Source organism: Scophthalmus maximus, chromosome 15 (assembly GCF_022379125.1).
Source record: "Scophthalmus maximus strain ysfricsl-2021 chromosome 15, ASM2237912v1, whole genome shotgun sequence".
Taxonomy (NCBI): Eukaryota; Metazoa; Chordata; class Actinopteri; order Pleuronectiformes; family Scophthalmidae; genus Scophthalmus; species Scophthalmus maximus.
Window position 1 is genome coordinate 15,161,320 of NC_061529.1, and position 20,797 is coordinate 15,182,116.

General features: G+C 42.9%; 1 protein-coding gene across 7 annotated transcripts in view; it reads left to right on the forward strand.

The window, feature by feature from the left end:
• The first annotated feature begins 8,047 nt into the window (after positions 1-8,047).
• ralgapa2 (Ral GTPase activating protein catalytic subunit alpha 2) overlaps positions 8,048-20,797 on the forward strand; it is an 86,564-nt gene continuing 73,814 nt past the window's right edge. For 2 of the 7 annotated variants that reach the window (XM_035609739.2, XM_035609734.2), the window contains exon 1: positions 8,052-8,651. In XM_035609739.2, the coding sequence (XP_035465632.2) occupies positions 8,546-8,651 (106 nt within the window). In that variant the 5' untranslated portion in view covers positions 8,052-8,545. Of the gene's footprint in view, positions 8,652-20,797 lie in introns of all 7 variants that reach the window. The other 5 variants (XM_035609735.2, XM_035609737.2, XM_035609733.2 and 2 more) reach the window with 5 other exon arrangements.

Genomic DNA, 20,797 nt, shown 5'->3' on the forward strand with positions numbered 1-20,797 from the left:
GGCATTCAGGGTGTCATTTTGACTTCATTTGCTCTCACTGTGGCATTCCATCATTCCAGCAGCATCAGATGCACTGTCAGTGTTGAGACGCCATTAAAAAAAAAAAAGAAAGAAGAAATGCATAAAATTCGTGTGCGCTTTCTCGGAATATTTGCGCTGAAAAAGTGAGTCACCTTGAACTGTTAATTTTCAGCTGGACGAACCACTCCCACAGTATGCCATTATATTTTAAGGAGGCACAAAACTGTCATTCACCCACACAGCCAATCGTTAGCACACACACAAGTGGGTTTACGACTTGTCGTCCACTTTCACCTCCGTTTCCAGCAGCCCACATCCTTTGTGCCCCCCCCCCCCCCCCATCACATTAGAGCATCCTGCCTCTGACGATGCCTTTGACATGGCTTTCCCCTTTACAGAAATAGATCATTAAAGAAGAAAATTCACAGCATTGTAATGTTTGTCTTGTTTTCATCCTGGGCCGCAGTTCAGATGCAGCAAAAGGGAGCAGAGCCAAACTCAGCCCTGACAATTCACAGCAAAACACATCAAAACAAACAAAAAAGGAAAAGTGCTGAACCGAAACCTGCATTGGTGAGCACAAAACATATACTGTAAAAGACGGCTGCGGTGCTTTGGGTAAAGGACGGCTGCAGTGAGTTGTGTGTGTGTGCGCGCGCGGGTGCACGTGCACGTGCAGGTTTGTGTGCTGTGTGACAGCGGAGCAGAGCTCGCTGAGGAGGACTAGCAATCACTCCATTCAGCATCTGCTGCCCCACAGCTCATATTGTCATTCCCCGGTTTAAACGAACCTTGAGCGGCTTCAAAGATCTTTTCAAAGCCTTAATCCTAATAGGTCGCGGTTTGTTCTGTCACATCAAAAGAGCGGGAGAGGAGGTAGGGGGAATAATGTACCGGGGCTGGCAGAGATTCTTGAGGGCGGAAGATTGGCAGAGGATTTGCGGCGCGGGGAGGACGGAAATCTGAAATATCGGACACAGAATGCCTGCTGTAATAGATATGAAATGGGTCTTCTCAGCAGCATGAAAGGCTGACATTTCCAGAAAGTTTGTCATGAGAAGGCCCTTTTATTCCTCTGCGTCTATCTGCGTTTGTACTGCCACCTTGTCCACTGTGGAAATTCGCAAGTGTCACTCTAACAGGTTATAGAATAGGATTGCACATTTTATTTTTTTTCTTCTTTTTTTTCTTTACCCACCCTCTTCCCCCTTTTTTTTTTATTGAATGCTCAGGAATTCCAGTGAGAGACCAATTCGGTTGGAAACATTTGACAAAACGGCCTTCTGCACGGCCACTCAGCACTTGATGAAAACTTGATGAAAATTTCACCGCAACATAATATAATATCTTACCATGCATATTTCATCCATCCATCGTCTACCGCTTTATCCATTTGAGGGTCACGGAGGGGAGGGGGGGGGGGGCAATCCCAGCTGACATTGGGCGAGAGGCGGGTTCACCGTGGACAGGTCGCCAGCCTATCGCAGGGCCACATACAGAGACGGACAACCATTCAACTTAGAGTCTCCAAGGAACCTAACCCCAATCTGCATGTCTTTGGACTGTGGGAGGAAGACGGAGAACCCGGAGAGAACCCACGCATACACGGGGAGAACATGCAAACTCCACACAGAAAGGCCCTGGTTGGTTTGAACCGGGATTCGAAACCCGGAACCTTCTTGCTGTGAGGCGAAAGTGCTAACCAACTACACCACCAGCCCCCATGCATATTTATGAATTATAAATATCAATAGGGGGTGTTTGTTAGAGAAAGAAAGCGGACCTGATTAGCAAGCATTGCCCCTCAGGGTGAACTGCCCAAGCGTCCGGTGGGCATGAGACTGCCCGTGCCAGGCCACAAGTGTCGCGTCTGAATTTCCTCCTCACCTCTCGGACACTTTATCAGCTCTGAGGGTGTCTTTCATGCATTTCATGCATTTTGTCTCAACAGTGCACCAAGTGTCCACCTAATTAGGTGCTCATGGGAAACCGAGCATTGATTTTTGTGTCACCGTGTCTGCCCACCCCCCCCCCCAAAAAAAGGAAACGGGGCTGTTTGTCCTTCCTAATGACCCACCGTGTGCCATTGATAACGGTGATAAAACAGGCCGGGGATGTAGCATGAGCAAACCTGGACACACCATACCCGTGGGAACCCATATATAATGATGCAGTTTAATTGTTTGGGGGTGTGTGGGGGTGTGCTGGGGATTAGGAAGTAGGTAGGCCGCGAGTAGTGGCAAGCAAACAAAGTTTGTCGGGGATGAAAATGGGCCGGGTTTTCTGACAAAGATATATCTTTTCAGCTCTGTAAAGGCGCGAAATCCCTCTTGTGCTTGTTATTTCACACTCCCGCGGCTCCAACCTGGGCCAGCGATGGCACAGTAAACAGGCAAACACGTGAATGCACGCAGACGGCATACACACACACATACTGTACGTACACAGAATATACTAAGAAGGGGTTGGGGCTGCAAAGTTACTAATGACCTCACATTCTCAGGATCCTCACTCACACATGAATCCCTACATTCACATATTTGCAAGTCATTCTAATGCAGTGCATATCTAGCATAAAAATATAAGGTGCCATTTTTATATTCCTAGAATTAGAAAATAACCGAGGATGCCATCTATCCCACACTCGTTCTCTCTGAGTTGGGGCAACTTGGCTTTGCCGTGCACCCGGAGAACTGTTATGTATAAATGATGGTTTCAGTGTCACGCTGGTCCGGCGTGCCAGCCGACTGCTGATCCAACCGCACACAGGTAGCGCCAAACCCGGGTGACACGGGGCTGTGGACATGGGCTTTCAATCTGCCAGCAAACTAATCAGTGAAAGGGCTGAACTCCAAGCTTATCCCAAGGGGTCATGGGTGTAGGTGGAGGAGGCAGCAGTGGGAGAGCAGGGATGTCTTGCGCAGACACAGCAGGGTGACGCGGGCCCTAGAGTGGGGGGGGCACTAATCTCAATGCAGGAGGTTGGAAGAGCACGGCCCTGGAGGCGAGCGACGCTTTGCTGTCTACCACCCACAACCATTACCTGCACACGTCGGCGTCGGATACCAACACCTTCAGCCTGCCTATGATATCATGAATCTTTGCTTTACAGAATACAGACACACGCGGCGAAGAGCAATGTACGCCATGACTGTAAAATGTGAAGAGTTTGATAAAGAAATCTCACCCGAAATGTCAGGAGAGGCCTTGAAACGCCTGCATGGCACTGCAAGAGCGCGCTCAAGTATTGCATTGTCTCTCGAGCACTTCCCTGTTAAAGACAACAATTTCATTTTCACCATATAAATTTCTGTCTTTGAAATGCTAGGCCCCCCCAGATAGAACAGTGGGTCTGTAAATTCAAACACTATTTCAGCTCTTTAACTGATCCCCCGCTGGAAACCATTCTGTATCAGCATTTAAAGGTACAAGGCTGTAATTCAGGAGGTAATTTCCCATCTTAGCAGAATCCAATTAAAAGCACGGGCATTTCAATTAAACGTCCCCCTGGCTTGTCGCGACAGTGTCACACCACAAGTGAAATTGGAATCAGATTACGGCGGAGAACCTGAAGAAGTGTTTTCTAGCGCAATAAGGATCACGCCATCCAGATGGAGACCCCTGTCATGCATACGGCGGGGAAAGAAATAGCCTTACTTTGCCCGCATTAGTCATTTAATTCCCCCTCCTTATTAATTTCACAGCAGATTACCTGAGAAGATACAAAAATATTGTCGGCAAAGAGTTTTAATTAAGTAGGGGGTATGTTGCCGTGAGTACCTTATGTGAAACTGCTGCCTTATAATGCTCTTGTTTTAATTACTTCAGAGTGGCCCCCTCATTAACCTCTGTGGAGATGTGCTCCAAAAGTACAGTGTGCCTTACAAACACTGGACTCAGAAATTGCTCGTATCCATACACCTCACTTTGTTTTATAGTTGTGAATAATTCAAAGCATGAACGTGAACCACTTCGGCTGTTCAGAATTTTTCAGAGTGTCAAAATAAAAGCAATAGACTGTGCAATTGGCGAGTTTGAGCTTTGAACTTGTCAATGGGGAGATAACCTTGATGGCTCAGCGCACAATGACGACCCCTGGTGGAGGCCACCAGCACTTGTTTGTGCCTTATTTGTAGAGGCTGCTGTTAACAATTGGTAATACCTATATATATATACTATAATACAACAGCGGGTCTACAGTATATTTTATTTCGTGAGATGTAATCTAATACATGTGATCAATGTAAATTCTTCGTGATTTCTCTTCTAAACAGTCTCCCAAAATTCCATATAAAGGGTGCAATGCTAAAAAAAAATTTTTTTAATAAACAAAAATCCAGAAGTTGTCCGTGTGACGTGCTACACGTCGCTGAGGCCTGTCTGAGTCCGACGCAGTTTGGGTTCGTCTCATTAATTCGTTTTCCCCGTTTGCTCATCTGTGTCAAGCAGCCGTGGGTGGTCGCGCAGCCTGGACAATCAGCATCCCTGCGGACATTTCCCTTTTTGATCCTTTTCATCCGCGAGTTCCTGAACGGTCCGATATAGATTTCACACCCCAAAAAAAGAAAAAAGAGAAAAATTCTCCCAGAGCTGGCTCCTATTCACGGTATATGGGGGGGGGGGCGGCCCCGACACCGCAATGTGGTTTAACAGGATACATTAGCTTTTAATGGCACTTAATTGTACAAAAAAAAAAAAAAAAAAGCAAATCCATAACCACATAAGGAGAAAAGTCAAGTATTTCCGAGCTCTTTATAAGAACAATTTAGAGCGGACAAGTGCTTTTCAAACCTTGGATTGGAGTCAGGCCGACAGCCCGGCCTGCATTTGTGAGGCTACAGCGCCACCGTTTGGTCACGACGGGGCCTGCGTCTCCCTGCCAGGGCCTGGCACCGGGCAGAAGAAGAATGAATCACGATGCTTTATACTCTGAATAATTGACCTCGTTCCAAAAAGGATGCCACAGTTGGCGCCATGAGTGTCGTTATTCGCCACTGGACCATCTTGGAGGGGGCGGTGTGGCGCGTCGTTTCAAAGACGTGAAGTCTCACCGTGACGGTTGATAGATTATCAATTCGTAGATAATGAGCGAACAACCTGCCCTTTAAGAACAGGGGAGGTTTGCCAGGAAGGAATGGTGATTACAATCAATTAGGACTGATGACAAAGCACCAACAATAACCCTGTGGGTCTGTGTCTCTCTCTCTCTCTGTGTGTGTGTGTGTGTGTGTGTGTGTCCTTGTATTTTGCTCACGCATCCCTCCAAACTGCCCTGTTTTGTGTAATCAACATCTGTTGTGACAGGCAACCTCCTCCTTTCTCAGAATGGCCCACTTCAGATAATGAGTGTCATACCAAACTGCGGGGCAAAGGCTGATTTGACTCCTCTTTTTTTTCTTCTTTTTTTTTTACTCCTCCTTACTCTTTGGCCTCCCGCTCTCACTACCCTGATGTTCACTATGGAGAACCTTGGAAGAGAGAGAGAGACACAGAGAGAGAGAGAGATAGAGAGAGAGAGAGAGAGAGACACAGAGAGAGAGAGAGAGAGAGAGAGAGAGAGAGAGACAGACAGAGAGAGAGAGAGACAGAGAGAGAGAGAGAGAGAGAGAGACACAGAGAGAGAGAGAGAGAGAGACACAGAGAGAGAGAGAGAAACAGAGAGAGAGAGAGAGAGACAGACAGAGAGAGAGAGAGACAGAGAGAGAGAGAGAGAGACACAGAGAGAGAGAGAGAGAGAGAGAGAGAGAGAGACAGAGAGAGAGAGAGATAGAGAGAGAGAGAGAGAGAGACACAGAGAGAGAGAGAGAGAGAGAGAGAGAGAGAGACAGACAGAGAGAGAGAGAGACAGAGAGAGAGAGAGAGAGAGATAGAGAGAGAGAGAGAGAGAGAGAGAGACAGAGAGAGAGAGAGACACACAGAGAGAGAGACAGAGAAACAGAGAGAGAGAGAGAGAGAACGCGCTCACATCATTGCCAGCCTCGATGTGTGGGGCTGGCAGATGACATACAATCTTGTGTGGTTCGTTGAGAGTATAGGATCCTTCAAGGTTGACTCGTGAACACTGGACGTCTTGTGAATGCCTTCATTTTACTTTCAGAATTTAGTTTTTCAAACAAAAACCTGGTGCTTTATGAGTCGTTCCCTCTTCGGGTACAGTCTCTACCACTGTTGTTCTGTGAATTAATTCCCTCATTATTTGAAGAAAAAAAAGATTCCCGTGTTTGCAGGCTACACGTAGAGCATCATGCACTTTTTATTCTTGGAAGCAGAACAAGAATAATATGTGTAGCCTGTACTGGTGTGTTTTACTGACTCCTATTTCCAAAGAAGGGTTTAGGCGCCATCTCCTGGTAAATGTGCTCGCGGGGGCAGTCCCACTTGTCATTTTTTGTGACCACAATAAAGAGCCAATAAACCTGTTTGTTTATGTTATGTCGTAATACTTAGTCTTAAAAAACACATTATTAGATAATGTAACGTGTAATAATGACAGACAGATGCCAAGATAGTCATGCATTTTTTTTTATAAAAGTAGACATTATCTGAGTCTGACATGATTTCCCACCCAGTACTAGAACTTCATTTGAACAGTCTTTAATGAGATGTGGCCATGATGTATCAGTTAAATAATTTCCCTTAGCCTTGCGTCAAAGTTAATAGCCTCCAAAAATAAGACAGATGGGTTCAGACAAGCAAAAGAGTGAGATTGCACAGAATGCCAGTTTATTGGAGTCGATTAACGGATGCATGCAATCTCTTTAAACTCAAGATTCATCTCAGAACATAAATGCTGTTTTTTTTTTCATTTCCAAGACGGAATTAGCTGTCTGCACAACCAAGTAGGACAATTTATTTTGAAAATCCATTAGTGTCACGAGCACACTGAACACTGTTCAATTTAGCATAACCCTAAATTGACTTTAACCGCAGGAGAGCTCTTCCACTTAAAAAAAAAAATCTCTTGATTTCTGACATTCATTCATAAAATCATAGTGTCAAGTGGCGGTGGCTTGAATGATCAGCAAAGCTGTCATCGCCCTTTTTTCTGTGTTGCAGGGTGTGAATATCAAAAATACAGGTCTCTTTAACCTAGAAGTTAGATTCCCTGGTTAAGTACTTTTTTCCAATGGGTGCAGTTAGCACCAATAATTAGTAAGGGGAGATGCTTAGTATTTTTAATGCAGACTCTAACAACAATATTTCTGAGTAAACTACAGTGATGGCACAATCATTTGGTGTGCATTTATATTGCACGAAAAACAACATTGTTTTTGTTCAAGCTAAAACACTACAGCTGCATTTAGTAAACCTTTTTTTTATAGCATACACTTTATACCCCATTTAACCTAAGAGTCCCAGTAAACCTTTTCAGTGAGCCAGCGAGTACAGTGCAATACCAAGGCCCTTGCAACTCCTAAATGGAGTGCAACCATTATTAATGTAAGTTTGTCATAAATATTATATAACCTATTACTGCAAACATTCAAAACATGACACTGTGCTTATTCAGTTTATTTTCAACATCAAATCCCCCGGTTACAGCCACTCAAACGTGTACATTTGCTGCTCTCCTTATAATAATTTTATTTATATAGCACCTTTCAGAAGTAGCTTCACAAAGTGATTTTACAAATCACAGACAAAATCAGCATTCCAACAATAATACGGTTTTCAGGTCACATATCTGAATAAAAAAAGATATAAAAACACGACATCACATAAAAGCAAGTCTATAGAAATGTTTTTTTAAAAGTGACTTAAGAAGGCACAGGCTCTGCCAGCCTTATCCTTAGTCTCCTCTCGTATTAAATTAGAGGTTTTCGACTGTTGACCGACAAATTATGACCAAAAAGAAATGTTTGGAATACAGAAATATATACCATAATATTGTTCCCAAGGTGAATTATATGAGCAAGTGTTGGACGAAAAAAGATGCACTTCCATCTCCTGTGCTGTAGCATTTCACAGTTTCAAACACCAGAGGGCGCTTGGGAGCTGTTACAATAACAAGATCACGACATCCTCTCGTCGAATCTCTCTCTTGTATTGGAGGAGGTAGAATCTATAAATCTGTTTTTAGACTGACGCTGGGCGCCACTCTCCAGTTTTCTACACAGTTATTGTGCTTTTCTCCTTCTCTAAAGGAACAGCAGTTTGCACAGTGCCAGAGCTTCTCCTCAGGAGAATCAAAGGGGAAGTTATTCATAAAAAATAAAAAAAAATGCACGAGAACAAACAAACACACAACGGAAGCGCAAGGTGGAACGGCTATAAACAAGGGGGCGTGTCCATCTCACTCGACCACTCCTCCCTGCCAGGCTGCGCTTCCGTGTTTACACACCCACCAAAAAACAAAAAAAAAACAAAAAAAACACGGACACTAGCGGCCGTCAGCTGAATGTTTACCGAGCAGGCATCGAGTGGCGGCGGTGAGGGAAGCGACGGTCACACCGGAGGCTCGGTGTACACGGTGGCGCGCAGGTGATTTCGGCTCGCAGCGCGGTTGCTGCAACCTCACAGCGGAATGTTCACTCGCAGGGGGCATGGCGACGTCAAGAAATCTACACAGAAAGTTCTGGACCCAAAGAAGGACGTGCTGACCCGGCTCAAGCACCTCCGGTCGTTGCTGGGTGAGTGACATCTGCCGCCGGGCTTCTCTGATGCTGCGCCGCCGAGGCTTAGCCCGTCGAGCTAGCTTAACGGGGCACCGGTCGACGGCTAACGTCATAGCGAGGCTGTCGCCTTGCTAGCCGGCTGGCTGTCACCGCAGCGACTCGTAACGTAAGTGGCAACGTAAGTTCACAGAATGGCACAAAAAAAATTAAAATAAATATTGCCACTGCAATTCGAAGTGTTCGACAATCACCGCCCCGCGTTTTATCGATATATATATATCTCTATATCAATATAGATATATATAGTACACATTGACGCACTCGTCACAGACGAGCGACGCTGTCATGAGGCATGGATGCTAGCTGGTGGGAGCTAACTAGCCAGCCGATGCTAACTGATGCTGCCTGGTCAGGGGCCAACTTCGCCGAGGAGCAGTCGCCCACCGCAGCCTTTGTTGTCATTATTCCCTGTGTCAAAACCTAGTGATGATATATATACGGTGTATATATATACATATATATATATATGTTCAGTGGGAGTGTGTTTTTCCTCTTGCTGGCTGTGTGTTTCAGTTGACATCAAGTGTCTGTCATTGGTCAAGGGAGTGCAGTGTTATTGACAGTCGTATAACTGTTGTTCCAACCCTTGCTTTAAAACCAAATACAAGTGCATTATTACAATTATAATCAGGAGAGACATTAAACATCATATCTCTTGAAAATGTTAATCAAAATAGACCTGTGTTTTTTCTTTTTTATTACACATATTGGACGTGTACCCAGTCCACGCTCAAGGTTGTGTTCATTGATCAGCTGTCATAATGTTCTATAATACCTGTATAATAGTGGATGCATCTGCCCCTCTAGTTCTAAAGGCTAGTTCAACGAAACAGTAAAGTACAAAGCACCTGACACGCATATTAAATAGTTTTATGTCCATTCTGTCTTTTTTTTTTACTGAACCAAAGTCCACACACTTTTATGAAGCAAAACAAACAGAGAGATATTTTGTACTCTATAGCATAACCTCTGTTGTTTCTTAGGTGTGCACATTATTACATTTTTCATTTCATTTCTGTTTCAAACAAGATGACATTTAAGCTACTAGTACGCAGATATCTAACATTCCTGTTGTTCTATGCGCATCTCAAACAAAACAGGGTCAGTGGGTACTTTGGGAAAGTGTGAGAGGAGAGGAAAGTTGTCAAGGGGGAATTGTGGGGTGTGTAGGAAAAGTGCAATAGATTTATCATGGATGCAATATACAGTATGATGTGCCCTCTCTCCTGAATTTCAGTCAAAGTAGGTCACTCATGCATGTGTGTTGTAATTATTCAAACACACATAGTTTGCAGAGGTTATGGGTTATGTTTTTTTGCTCCGGTCGGTTTGTTGGTTGGTTGGTTGGTCGGTTGCTTGTTTAGTTCACAGGATTATGCTAAAACAACTTCACACATTTCCACAAAACTTTGTAGAAGGATGGGACATGGGCCAAGAAAGAATCCATAAAATATTGGCATGGCTCCAGACAAAGTGGCAGATCCAGGATGCGTTTTTTCTTTTACATTTTCACAGATTTTCCAGGTATTAATGCATGGATCTTGATGGAAAAAAATCAGGGGGACTGATATCTAGGAGTGTGTGCAAACTGGTGCAGTTTGATTTGGCTCTGGCCAAGGTCTGTGCTCTACTGAGTGCCATTATTTATATTATATATATGTTTTCATATGTACTAAATGGTCAGTTATACTTATTACTTATAGCAAAGCTGGACAGTAAATTTATGTCTGCAGTAGCAGGCAGTGAGGGGAAATAAAGTAAGAATCTCTATGGGAAAATGTGTAAATGTTTTGCGTTTCATCCATTCGTATGAGAGATGTCTGCTTGTGACCTTTTCGTAGTGTCATGTTGGCTTTTTTTTATTGATTTCTTGCACAGTGGCACAACTAACAAGCAGTATCAGCTATGTGGTGTGTAGAAGCTTTTGCAAAGCTGCTGTAAGTTCATTTGGTTGGAGCTGTCTGCTATCATAGCAAACACCTTCAATGTCAAGACTACTTCAACCAAAGTGGAGGTCAACGTGGCGCTCTGCACGCCCTCTGTGTTTTTCTTTGCCTCATGTGCAGTTAAAGATAAGGTTCATCTGTCCAGCAGCTGATAGCTGGGCCTGTGTGTTGCTGTCCCCCAGCGCGGCAGATTTCACGATGCTTTCAGGAAGGATTTCTTCCCGGTGCTGCTGGTTCCTGTGTGGACAGGAAGTAGTGGTGAAGGGTGAGGGGCTGTTTCAGTGCAGGACAGCGACTTTGGTATATAGCTGGCCTCCTGTCATTACTCACAGTTTTCGTTCACATTTTTTTGTAAATCACGCTGTTCATAAAAAGTTAGGTTGTCAAGCTTAATTCGCCTCATCCGATGATTGTAAAAATGTAACAGTCCAAAAATTAAACGTAACTGTAATAGCCTCTGACGGAAGGGGATTTTCTAACAGGCTAGACGGGGAACAGTTGCATTTTTTTTTTTAAATGGAGCAAAAGAAGTTTTACATACTTATTTACCATATCCTAAATAGTTATAAGGCACTGGTGATGTTAAGAACTATTGAAATGAGAATTTCTCAGAATGTTCCTACAGCTTATGTATAAAAAGTGAAAGAGTTATTGGCAACCTATTAACCCTTCACAATCATCTATTAGGGCTGTAAGATTTTTTGATTTGAACATTACATAAGCTGTTTCTCATTGTCTCTGTGGCATTGTACTGTACCACCAGGACCAGAAATATGCGTGAAGCGAGCCTGTTGAATCTTGTGGCGGTATCTGCGGTGTTGTGTCCGAGAGGACAATCTGTGGTGGGGGCTATTTTCAGAGTGGCCCTGTATTGGTTTTCTGCTCACTGAGCTGTGGGATGGAGTGTGAAAGCTGCTGCATGTTAATTTGCCGGTCATGCCTGGCTTGATGTGGCTGAGGCTGTTAATTACAGGAGCCCAGCAAACCACCTGATCACCCACCGCTTCTTTCAGCAGAGGCACACAAACTGCTGTCGCCATGTCCAAAGTCGTTCCCCTGCTCGGTCCCGACTCGCTCTGCATTCACCGCTGCATATTCCTCTTCTCCCAATCTTGTGTTCAAGAATAAGCCTGCAGGTGAGGGTCAAAATGTTAGCAGTAATATGGTGAAATCATCCGCCGCTTTGAGTGTACACAGGGGTTCGTCTGGGGGAATACCTTTTGAATCCCGACTGAGATATTTTTCCTTTTCACCCGCTGCAGACCGCCAGGTCGGCTGTAGACCAGTAAGTGCTGTAGTAAGTGATTCACTGTCTAGCTCAAACATCATGTGCTATCAGGGGCCCAAAGGTTAAAGGACCAATAACGACATGACCGAATCAACTTAATAGAAAAAGCAAAGTAGGTGTGTTTGTTTCTGTTTTCATTTCCCTTTGTTTTTCCCACCGGTGTAAACGAGCTAAACTCGAACCTGTTGGTGAACTGTATGGGAAGAACAGTGGATATGTTGTTAATGACAACAGTCAGGTATATGTGGGTGGAGGTGTGTTAGTTTGCAGCCAAAGGTCATCCTTTATATTTTTATTTCTTTAAGGAAGCTCTGCACTCAAGCAGAAATGAAATGTAGTGTCATTAGACCTTATGTTTCTCTAAGAGTCGCTGAGGTCAGGGTCATCTGAAAGCGCCGCCGGCATGAAAAGAAATCACAAGGTGAAGCACCAGAGGAAACAATGAGCGCAACACTGGAAGGGCTCTTAAGAAGGTCCTCTGTGTGGCTGAAGTAAAGGCTGAGATCACTCGACTCCTGATTCTCCTCTTTTTGTGGAACACTTAGATTAGACTTGTGAACAACTTCAGCCTCTTGTCATCCTTCATCCCACACCATGTCAGCATGGTATCAGCACTTAAGGTTTTCTCCAAGTGCAGTTCAACTACCAGAGTGAAGTCTGGTAAATAAATGGGTTTTTATTTTTATTTCCTCACAAACAAACTCACACTCTGAGGTTGAAGTGAAGTCTTTGCACTGTAGTAATAAGGATACAAATCCACTGGCTTTTGTTCTACAATAGTTTAGCAGTTTTTGTACTATTCTGTTTCATAATGATACAGTAAAAATCAAGTGACCTGCTGTGTTGGTGAATTGACCACAGTCACAAGTGGATATGATGTACATTTTGTTTTGGAAAGAGCCCAAAACACATGGTCTCATAAATATGGAGTGATACAAGACTCACAAATGTGTATTACATGATCTTTTTATGCAACGTTGAGGTTAACAAGTAGTGACAAGTGAGTTAAGTACTCACAAATGCGTGCTCCAATCCACACGGAAATACCAGGCCGTTTGAACACATGTGAAACTATTTTAACAAATGCACACCGGCCAGAATACATATTTATATTACAGACAAACTTCTGATTTCATCTTCTGATCATTTTCACCTTTTGTAAAGCCTTCGGTGCATATACAGACGTCTAAAAAATATTTGAGATTCCTTTGTTTATTTACAGATTGTTAAATGTGTGTGCACGGATCGCCTGATATTTGGTAGTTAAGTGTTATTTAATAGTATTGGGACTCCACACAGATCCACAAATGCATGCTGTGTTTAGGCGCTGGTGGAAAACTGGCAGACCTGGGCTTTCGGTGATAATGTCTGTAATTACAAGTGGGAGAGACATTTTTCATCACCCTTGTATAAGAACACATACATTTAGCTATAATAGACTCTGTACAGTTGCACATGTGTTGTAAGTAAATATATAGGGTACAGAGACTTCAGTCCCATGCCTGTTGTCAATATGAATGTTGCTGTCTCTGAACTGACAATGTCAAGATATGTATTCCGCAGTATAAAGAAGTCCTGTGCAGTAGTCCCAGGTCTATTAGAATTGCAAACTATGCCGTGATAAAGCATCAAAGCGAGCTATTTCACTGGCTCAGGATCACTCTACCTCATAGTGTCTGATGGGCCCTTTGCAGGGAAGTCATTTTGGATATGGGTTATTGTTTTAAAGCTCCAGAAGGCTAGATCAGTCATGTATTTACCTCCATAATACATCCCATATACGTATTTGGCTCCATATACGATCACAGTGCAGTTTCTTGATGTAATGATCTTAAGGGTTTAAAAACAGATAGGAGGTCTCAACCCAAGCCTGCCTGACATAATTACTTGATTCATTTCAGTGTGTCCTTTCCTTTTTCCCCGATTTGTACTTATATATAATAAATTTAATTTATTTCCTTTCTTCCAGACTGCTTTTTCTACAAGGGAGTTCAGGGCTACCTAATTATAGTTTTGTTTTGATTATGTTGTAGCACATGAGTTGAATATTCCAACATATAGCAAATCTCTAGGATGCGTTGTATTGATAATCTGCTAAAGCTTTGGCAATGTTCTGGGCCTTGCTTTTCTGTTTTCCGTCTGTGGTATTTACCGTCATGTGTCTCTGAGCTTCCTTAAAAGTCAAATTTCAAATATGATATAAATCACATGATGCTGGATGAAAGGCTTGTTTTCTTTTAGCTGCTGGTCTGCTGGAGAGCTAGAGATAGGAAAACACCAGGGTTCTGTGTTCTGCTGTGGATCAAATATGTGTGATTTGTTTTTTTGTTTTAAACAGAACAAGAAAAACCAGTTTGTCTACTAACATCGTGTACTGTACCTGTCCTGCTTTTGTGATAACCGAACCTAGCCCAACACTAGTGGTTTACTTGGGGAGCATATGCAAACAAGATTTGATCTCAAAGTGGATCTACATTTTATGTTGCCCAAGCTCTCACTAATCTGCTATGTATTTCCAGCTTTAACGCCAAAGGAAAATAAACACTTAACTTGGGCTTACTGTTCCAGTGCCACACAGACTGTTAAGAGCATATTTTGGGTTGGCAACCCTATAGTGATTGGTTCTGGGGGATAAACAATAAACAATATACTCTACGTTAAATAGTTTGGGTTTTTTTGGTCTGTTTTTTTAAAGGTAACATTTTTTGGAATAATTCTAAAGGTCATGTAAACTATGTACACTGCTACTAGATATGGCACTAGCACCAGCAACTTCAATGAGAACAAATGCTTTGAAGCACAACTGAATAGAGCAACCCTGTGTACAGGAGATCCAACAAAACAAAAATCATCTAGCTGATGTGCAGACTGGTGAAATGGATCTGATGCATCTTAACTGGGCAGTAAGCGATTCTAAAGCAATTCACGTTTTGTAAAAATCGTGGAAAAAAAAAAAATGGTGCAGACCGCACCTCACAACATTGTGTGTGCAGTTTGTAAACATCACTCGCCGACACATTAAGAGACGTGCTAGCGAATGGCTCTACGACTCAGAGGTTTTGGCCTAGTGGTCAGCGCGTCAGTCTCCCAAACCCGAGGCTGCGAGTTCGCGGCCCGGTCAGAGCAGTAAGATCACAACAACAACAAAGAGAGGAACAAGCTTTCTCCAAAATTGCTTTCTCCACCTGTTGGTGCTCCTGTCAAAGCCTCTGTGTGAGACGTTTCGGTCGGTAAATTTGTGTTTTTAAAACTTACTTCTGCCCTCCCTCACAATGCACAATGGAGCTCTCTCCGACCTTTAGAAGAAAAAATATGACACTTCCACTCATATCCTCATGGTTTTCGCCCAAACCTGCTATTTTTTGGGTCCAACAGGGAACCAACTTTCCAGGATTTAAACTCATTTATTCTCGGTCGAAATTAATAAGGTGTACAATCGGGAATGGAACCTGTTCCAGGTTGGTGGAATAGGAGTAACAGTGGGCCTTCATGGTGGCTATCAGCCATTTGGCATGGCTAGCATTGTTAGCATATGCCATGCCGTGTGTAGCCAATAGTATTGAAAGACCCAGTTGAGCCGTGGTGTGTCTGATTCAACAGCACCGTGGCGACAGGTGTGTTTACAGTGTTTGTGTCCTCTGAAAGATGTCACAGCATGGAAAAGGGGAGAAAATTAGCAAGTCCACCCAGGAGCTATGTTTACATCCTTGGTGATAGGAGCCAGAGCCATCTCGCCTAACAGACTTGGAGAGGGACAACAACTTCACAGGGAGGGACTCACACACACATGTACTGACATGAATGTGTGGCTATGGCAGTTAAAAACAGGAAAGCTCAGAAATCACGCCATGTGGAGGGAGTGTGACTTCATTCTCTGCACAGGATGTCATTACTCCACTATTACAAAGGACATTGTATGGTTGTTTGAAATCTCACATATAACCTTTCAGTGTGTTCTCTTCTGTGAGCCCCCTAGTGATGACATTTCTCATGTAAAGGACGCAATATTACAAATTTTATTTTATTTTAAGTATATGAAAACAGGAATAAATAATATGTTTTAAAGGAACTAATAGTGGAGACTGATGTATGTTTTTTCCCCCTGAAAAACTACCCTTGTTTTCTTAATTACATTTAAATAGGGCTTGTTTCCCTACTTAAAATAATTAAAGGCTTCAGGCTTTGTTTAATTTTGACTACAACCTGTTTGCATTAGAAGTACAACTTTTATTTAATATTTAAACACAAAATAATTTGTGTGTGTGTATATATATACATATATATGTATATATATATATATATATATATATATATATATATATATATATATATATATATAACTAGTCTTTTTTTCTTTTTGCTGGAAGGGGAAAAAAAATAGGGAACCAAATTTTTATGCATATGGATTTTTTCTCCTGTCATTCATTTTAGGCAAAACAATGTCCATTTGGAATCATTATACAGAGAAACAGACTTGAGCCCTCTGTTGAGAAGAAAGATTTGAATTTTATAGTTACCTAAAGAGGAAAGTGAAAGTTGCCAGTTTAGCAGCTCTTTAGTGCCAAGCTGCAGAAATAAGCCACTCTCTAATGTGTGAGCTCGGTCTGGAATAAGGTCGGCCTTTGCCGTGTCTACCATGATCGTTTCACACTGTGCCCTATTTAGATTCATGGGCCCCAATATGTTACACAGCCAGACGCCGACTGCAAGTCAAGAGGCATTCATGCAGTGTTTGGCACAAATGGCATCATAATGAAATGACATGCATCACAAGTGTCGTGATTGCAGGAAAGCCCCTTCATAATAATTACATTTCTTTGATTTGTTTTATTTGTAGCTGCAGTTTGCACTGTTAATTATAATCCACTTAATTATCATAAAAAATATGATGATGACACTGTTGTTGTATTTAAAGTGAGCCTCCTACATTTTCAGGGCCTGTTGACATGTTAAAAGTGAGGTTAGTAAAGTCAGACACCGCTTATATAAATTGTAACGCATGCTGCGCATCTGTCAACTCAGAGAGAGTAGAATGCTTTGCTCCATTGCTTCAGCCCTAGCAGAATGTTAATCTTTCTCTGTGAATACATTTATCATGGAGGATGATACATGGCATGGCCAAGCCAATTATTCATATTTTCTCCTGACTAGTAGTAATGGCAACTCCTAGCCCACTTGCACCATTCTGCAAACTGACAGCTTCATAAGCTAAACCGACCCATAGAAGATGATTCTCTTGTCACTAGAGGAAAGAGGAAGAGGAAAGATTGGCAAAGCTTGTTGGATCACATTCAACAGTGTGTAATCAAGGCTCCCAATGAGGCTCACAGTGCCTGCTACATATTGTTTTTATCACCGTGGATTGCATCATGTGACAGACTCGCTCTCCTCAGTGGGTTGCAAGAGGTTTATGATTAACCTCCTTTCACTATGGTCAAATATCAACCTCCTCACCCACACTATGGATCACCAAGCACCGTCGACAGCACATCAAACATTATGTACATTCTTTTTTTATTTATTTTTTGAATTTGTTACCTTCAACCTTATTATGAAACAGAACAGACAACTTAAAACAATGGTTAAAACATAAAAATGACTATTTACTTCTTTACTTGAAACTTTTATATTTCCATTTTCAAACCAAACAAGACTTTAGAATGATTTCTGAACTAGTTGAAGTGCTGCATCTATGCTATCTCCCTCATGCATTTCCTCAGTTCACTGCCAATAAAAGAAATCAAAAGAAAAATACTTCTCTAGTCTTTCATATCTTCATTTTTTCGCCCCCCAATCTCCTACAGGCCTCATTGATTTTCTCTCGGTTCCCCTCCTTTGTTTTTAGGTGATTTAGGCAGGGGGAGCGCCATCTACGCCGCATCCATCAGCTCCCACTTTAGCTAACACCCCCATATCTCGTCTGTGTCGGTGCCCTCCAGGCGTCCCTCTGCTGGGGCTCTTAAAGACTCCTCTGTGTCTAATCAGAGCACGCTGCCAAAGAAACATATCAGTCTTTTCTCTCTCCCCATCTCCTTTCTGGCGTGAACGTAGTGCACCTGCAGCGTTAGCTAGCCCAGAGCTAATGCAAATGAGGGCATGTGTGATCAAAAGCCTGATTAGACTTGCTTTTTGAGACTGACTGTGCATATTAATGATCGCGCTTCAGGTGGTACAAACGGCGTACATTGTAAGTTGCTCCGAGGTTCAAACTACGGTTTGACACGGCCTTTGAGCACTAAATGTGGGCTCTTCATTATTGCATAATGTTGTGTGCCGATTCAGTTTGAACAGGGAGCTGTGGGCAGCAAAGCCTGACGTTTGGTTTTGATTGTGTAAATATACCATACGCTTCGGCCGACTGGTTGACCTTCACCCATTTTTTCGTTAGCAAGTCCAGTGTGCACACCGCTGCGCAGCACTCGCTCAGTGCTTGCTGGGCAAACCCAGTTTTAACGTCAGTTAATTTGAATAGCAAGCAACAGGGCAACCGGTTGGATGGTAATCCTTGTTTCCATGGTTAACTTTTTGTGCAGTCGTTACGTACCAAAGTATGCCGTAGGATTATATAATACTGTGAGGCTTTCAGCGGTTCACTCCACCCTTTTCACCCTTGGTCCCATGAGTCACAAGGAGAGATCTGAAGACCCTCAGTGACAAATGTCTGAAATAACAGAATACCATGTTTTATCCAGCCAGAGGTTGGAAAACATCAGCATAACGTTTTCACTCTCATCTGGGTGGGATATTTTTTCTTGTGGGAAATGACAGTGGGCTGATAATATCTGCTTCCATAAAACATTTTTTGGGTAGACACTGTGGGTAACCTTCAGCTCTGACTGCACAGTATATTATTTTCCAGCCGGTCCTCTGACACGGGGGCAGAAAATCTGTTCCTCCCTGACAGTTCGGTACAGGAAGCATGTCACAATGGAGAAAACAGTGGCGTCCAACCACGACCTGCTGTGGCCCGGCTGTTTGGCATGTGTTTGTTAATTCCACTTAAAGAGATTGCCAGTCAGTGCATCATTAAGGGATCACTGTCAAAGAACTGTATGACCATGGTTCATACAGTTAATAACAAGGCTGACTTAAATGTCCCCTTGCAGAATAGTTTAGTGTAGTTTACGCAGCTGATTGGCACTAGCCGAGTGTTTAGCTTCATTCAGCAGGAAGTAGAATCACTAGAATTGCATTTGGAGCAGCAATTGACTCCTGGTTTGTATTATTACCAAACTTGGCTGGGTTTTCTCTTTTCACTTCCATTAGTTCTTCAGCCCTCTTCAACAAGAAGTGCTGGTACGCGTGAATCAGATCAATGAGTGTTGGCATTAACTTTGCTTCTATAAACAGCCAAGCTATCGGCTCATTCAGCTGCAGTCACCAGTGTTAAGGCTCAAGCTTTTCTCCCACCATGACAGCCCCGTGGGACCATGGCTGGCTACAGCTGCTGTTCATCAAACACCGTTTTTTCTTTTTTGACATGGGAGCCTTGTGGACGGAGGGGTGTCAAATAGAAGGACACAGTTATCTTGCTGGGCTTAGAGAATACAGTGTGATCCCGGCATTCCCAGGGCTCAGAGAACAGGTTCTGTCTCTTTCTGTGCAAACGCTGTTACCTGAGACGTGGGCGAAACCATTGAGTGAGGGGTCCAGCTAGGATATCAGCGCTCACAATGCTCCCTGCCATTCTACAACTTCATCCTTTCAGCCAAACACATACACACACAGAGTGCATGAAAAAGACAACCTCCACTCAGCCTGTGGATCATTGCTGGTGTAGTATATCAATAGTAACTAACACAATTTTCATTCATTACTGTCTTTTATGAGGTTTGCTCTATAGCAGGTTATAATTTGCAGCTAATCTGAATAATGCAGCTGGACTGTCTGTCTGAATTTCACTACAGGGAGGCTGAGCAATGTTTTCGTCAGCTTTTACCTAAACTGTTAGTGTCTGTCCACCTGAGATTGTTGCTCAATGTCGGAGGTCCTGTGAGCTTCCCTTTTTGAAATGTTTTCTTTCCTCCCCTTAAGACCTCTCCCACAGTCCGTCACACTCCACTGGCTGGTTAGCGGCATTTGAGCAGATGGAGAAACAGTGAGTCTGTGGCCTGGAGAGCAAAGGATGACGGGCTGTGATGCTTCTGTGACATGAGGCATCATCCCCACCCCCACAAACACTATTCAAATTAGAGTTACATGATTTTCATAGACTTCCTCTCTGTCCTTTGTCTGTAACTCACTTACACAGGTGCCACATTTGCAGTTTGATCAGACCTTTTTTCCTATCAATAAATGCAATTATTTGATTGTTTAATTAGAAATGTGGGAAAATATCATAATAATTTAATATACTTGCCACTACTAGTTGAAATTGATCTTAAACGAATCTCAAAATAAAGTAATGGCATAATTATTGAACTTGGCTGTGGTGATTGAATGTGGAAACATCGAGCAAATCAGCTGTAATTTATCTTAAACCGGCTTTATCTGAGCAGTTGTCCACTCTCAGAAATGCATGTTAAACCTGCTCATGCTTTCACAAAAACAACACGCACGAAGACACACACACACACACACACACACACACACACACACACACACACACACACACACACACAAGCACACACACACGCGCAAGCTTTTAGGAAACCCTCCCAACAGAATAAACCGTGATAAAAAATGAAACGTGATGGGCCAAGACTGAAGCGCCTCAGGGTCGCACATTTCTTCTCTTCCATAGCTGCAAAACTTTAAAATATATATTTTTTTATGTAAACAGTGACAGTTCAATTTCTAAAAACAAATAAAACTGAAATAAAAATCCATGTGTCCCCTCAAAGTGACATTTTTAAAAGTATTCTTTG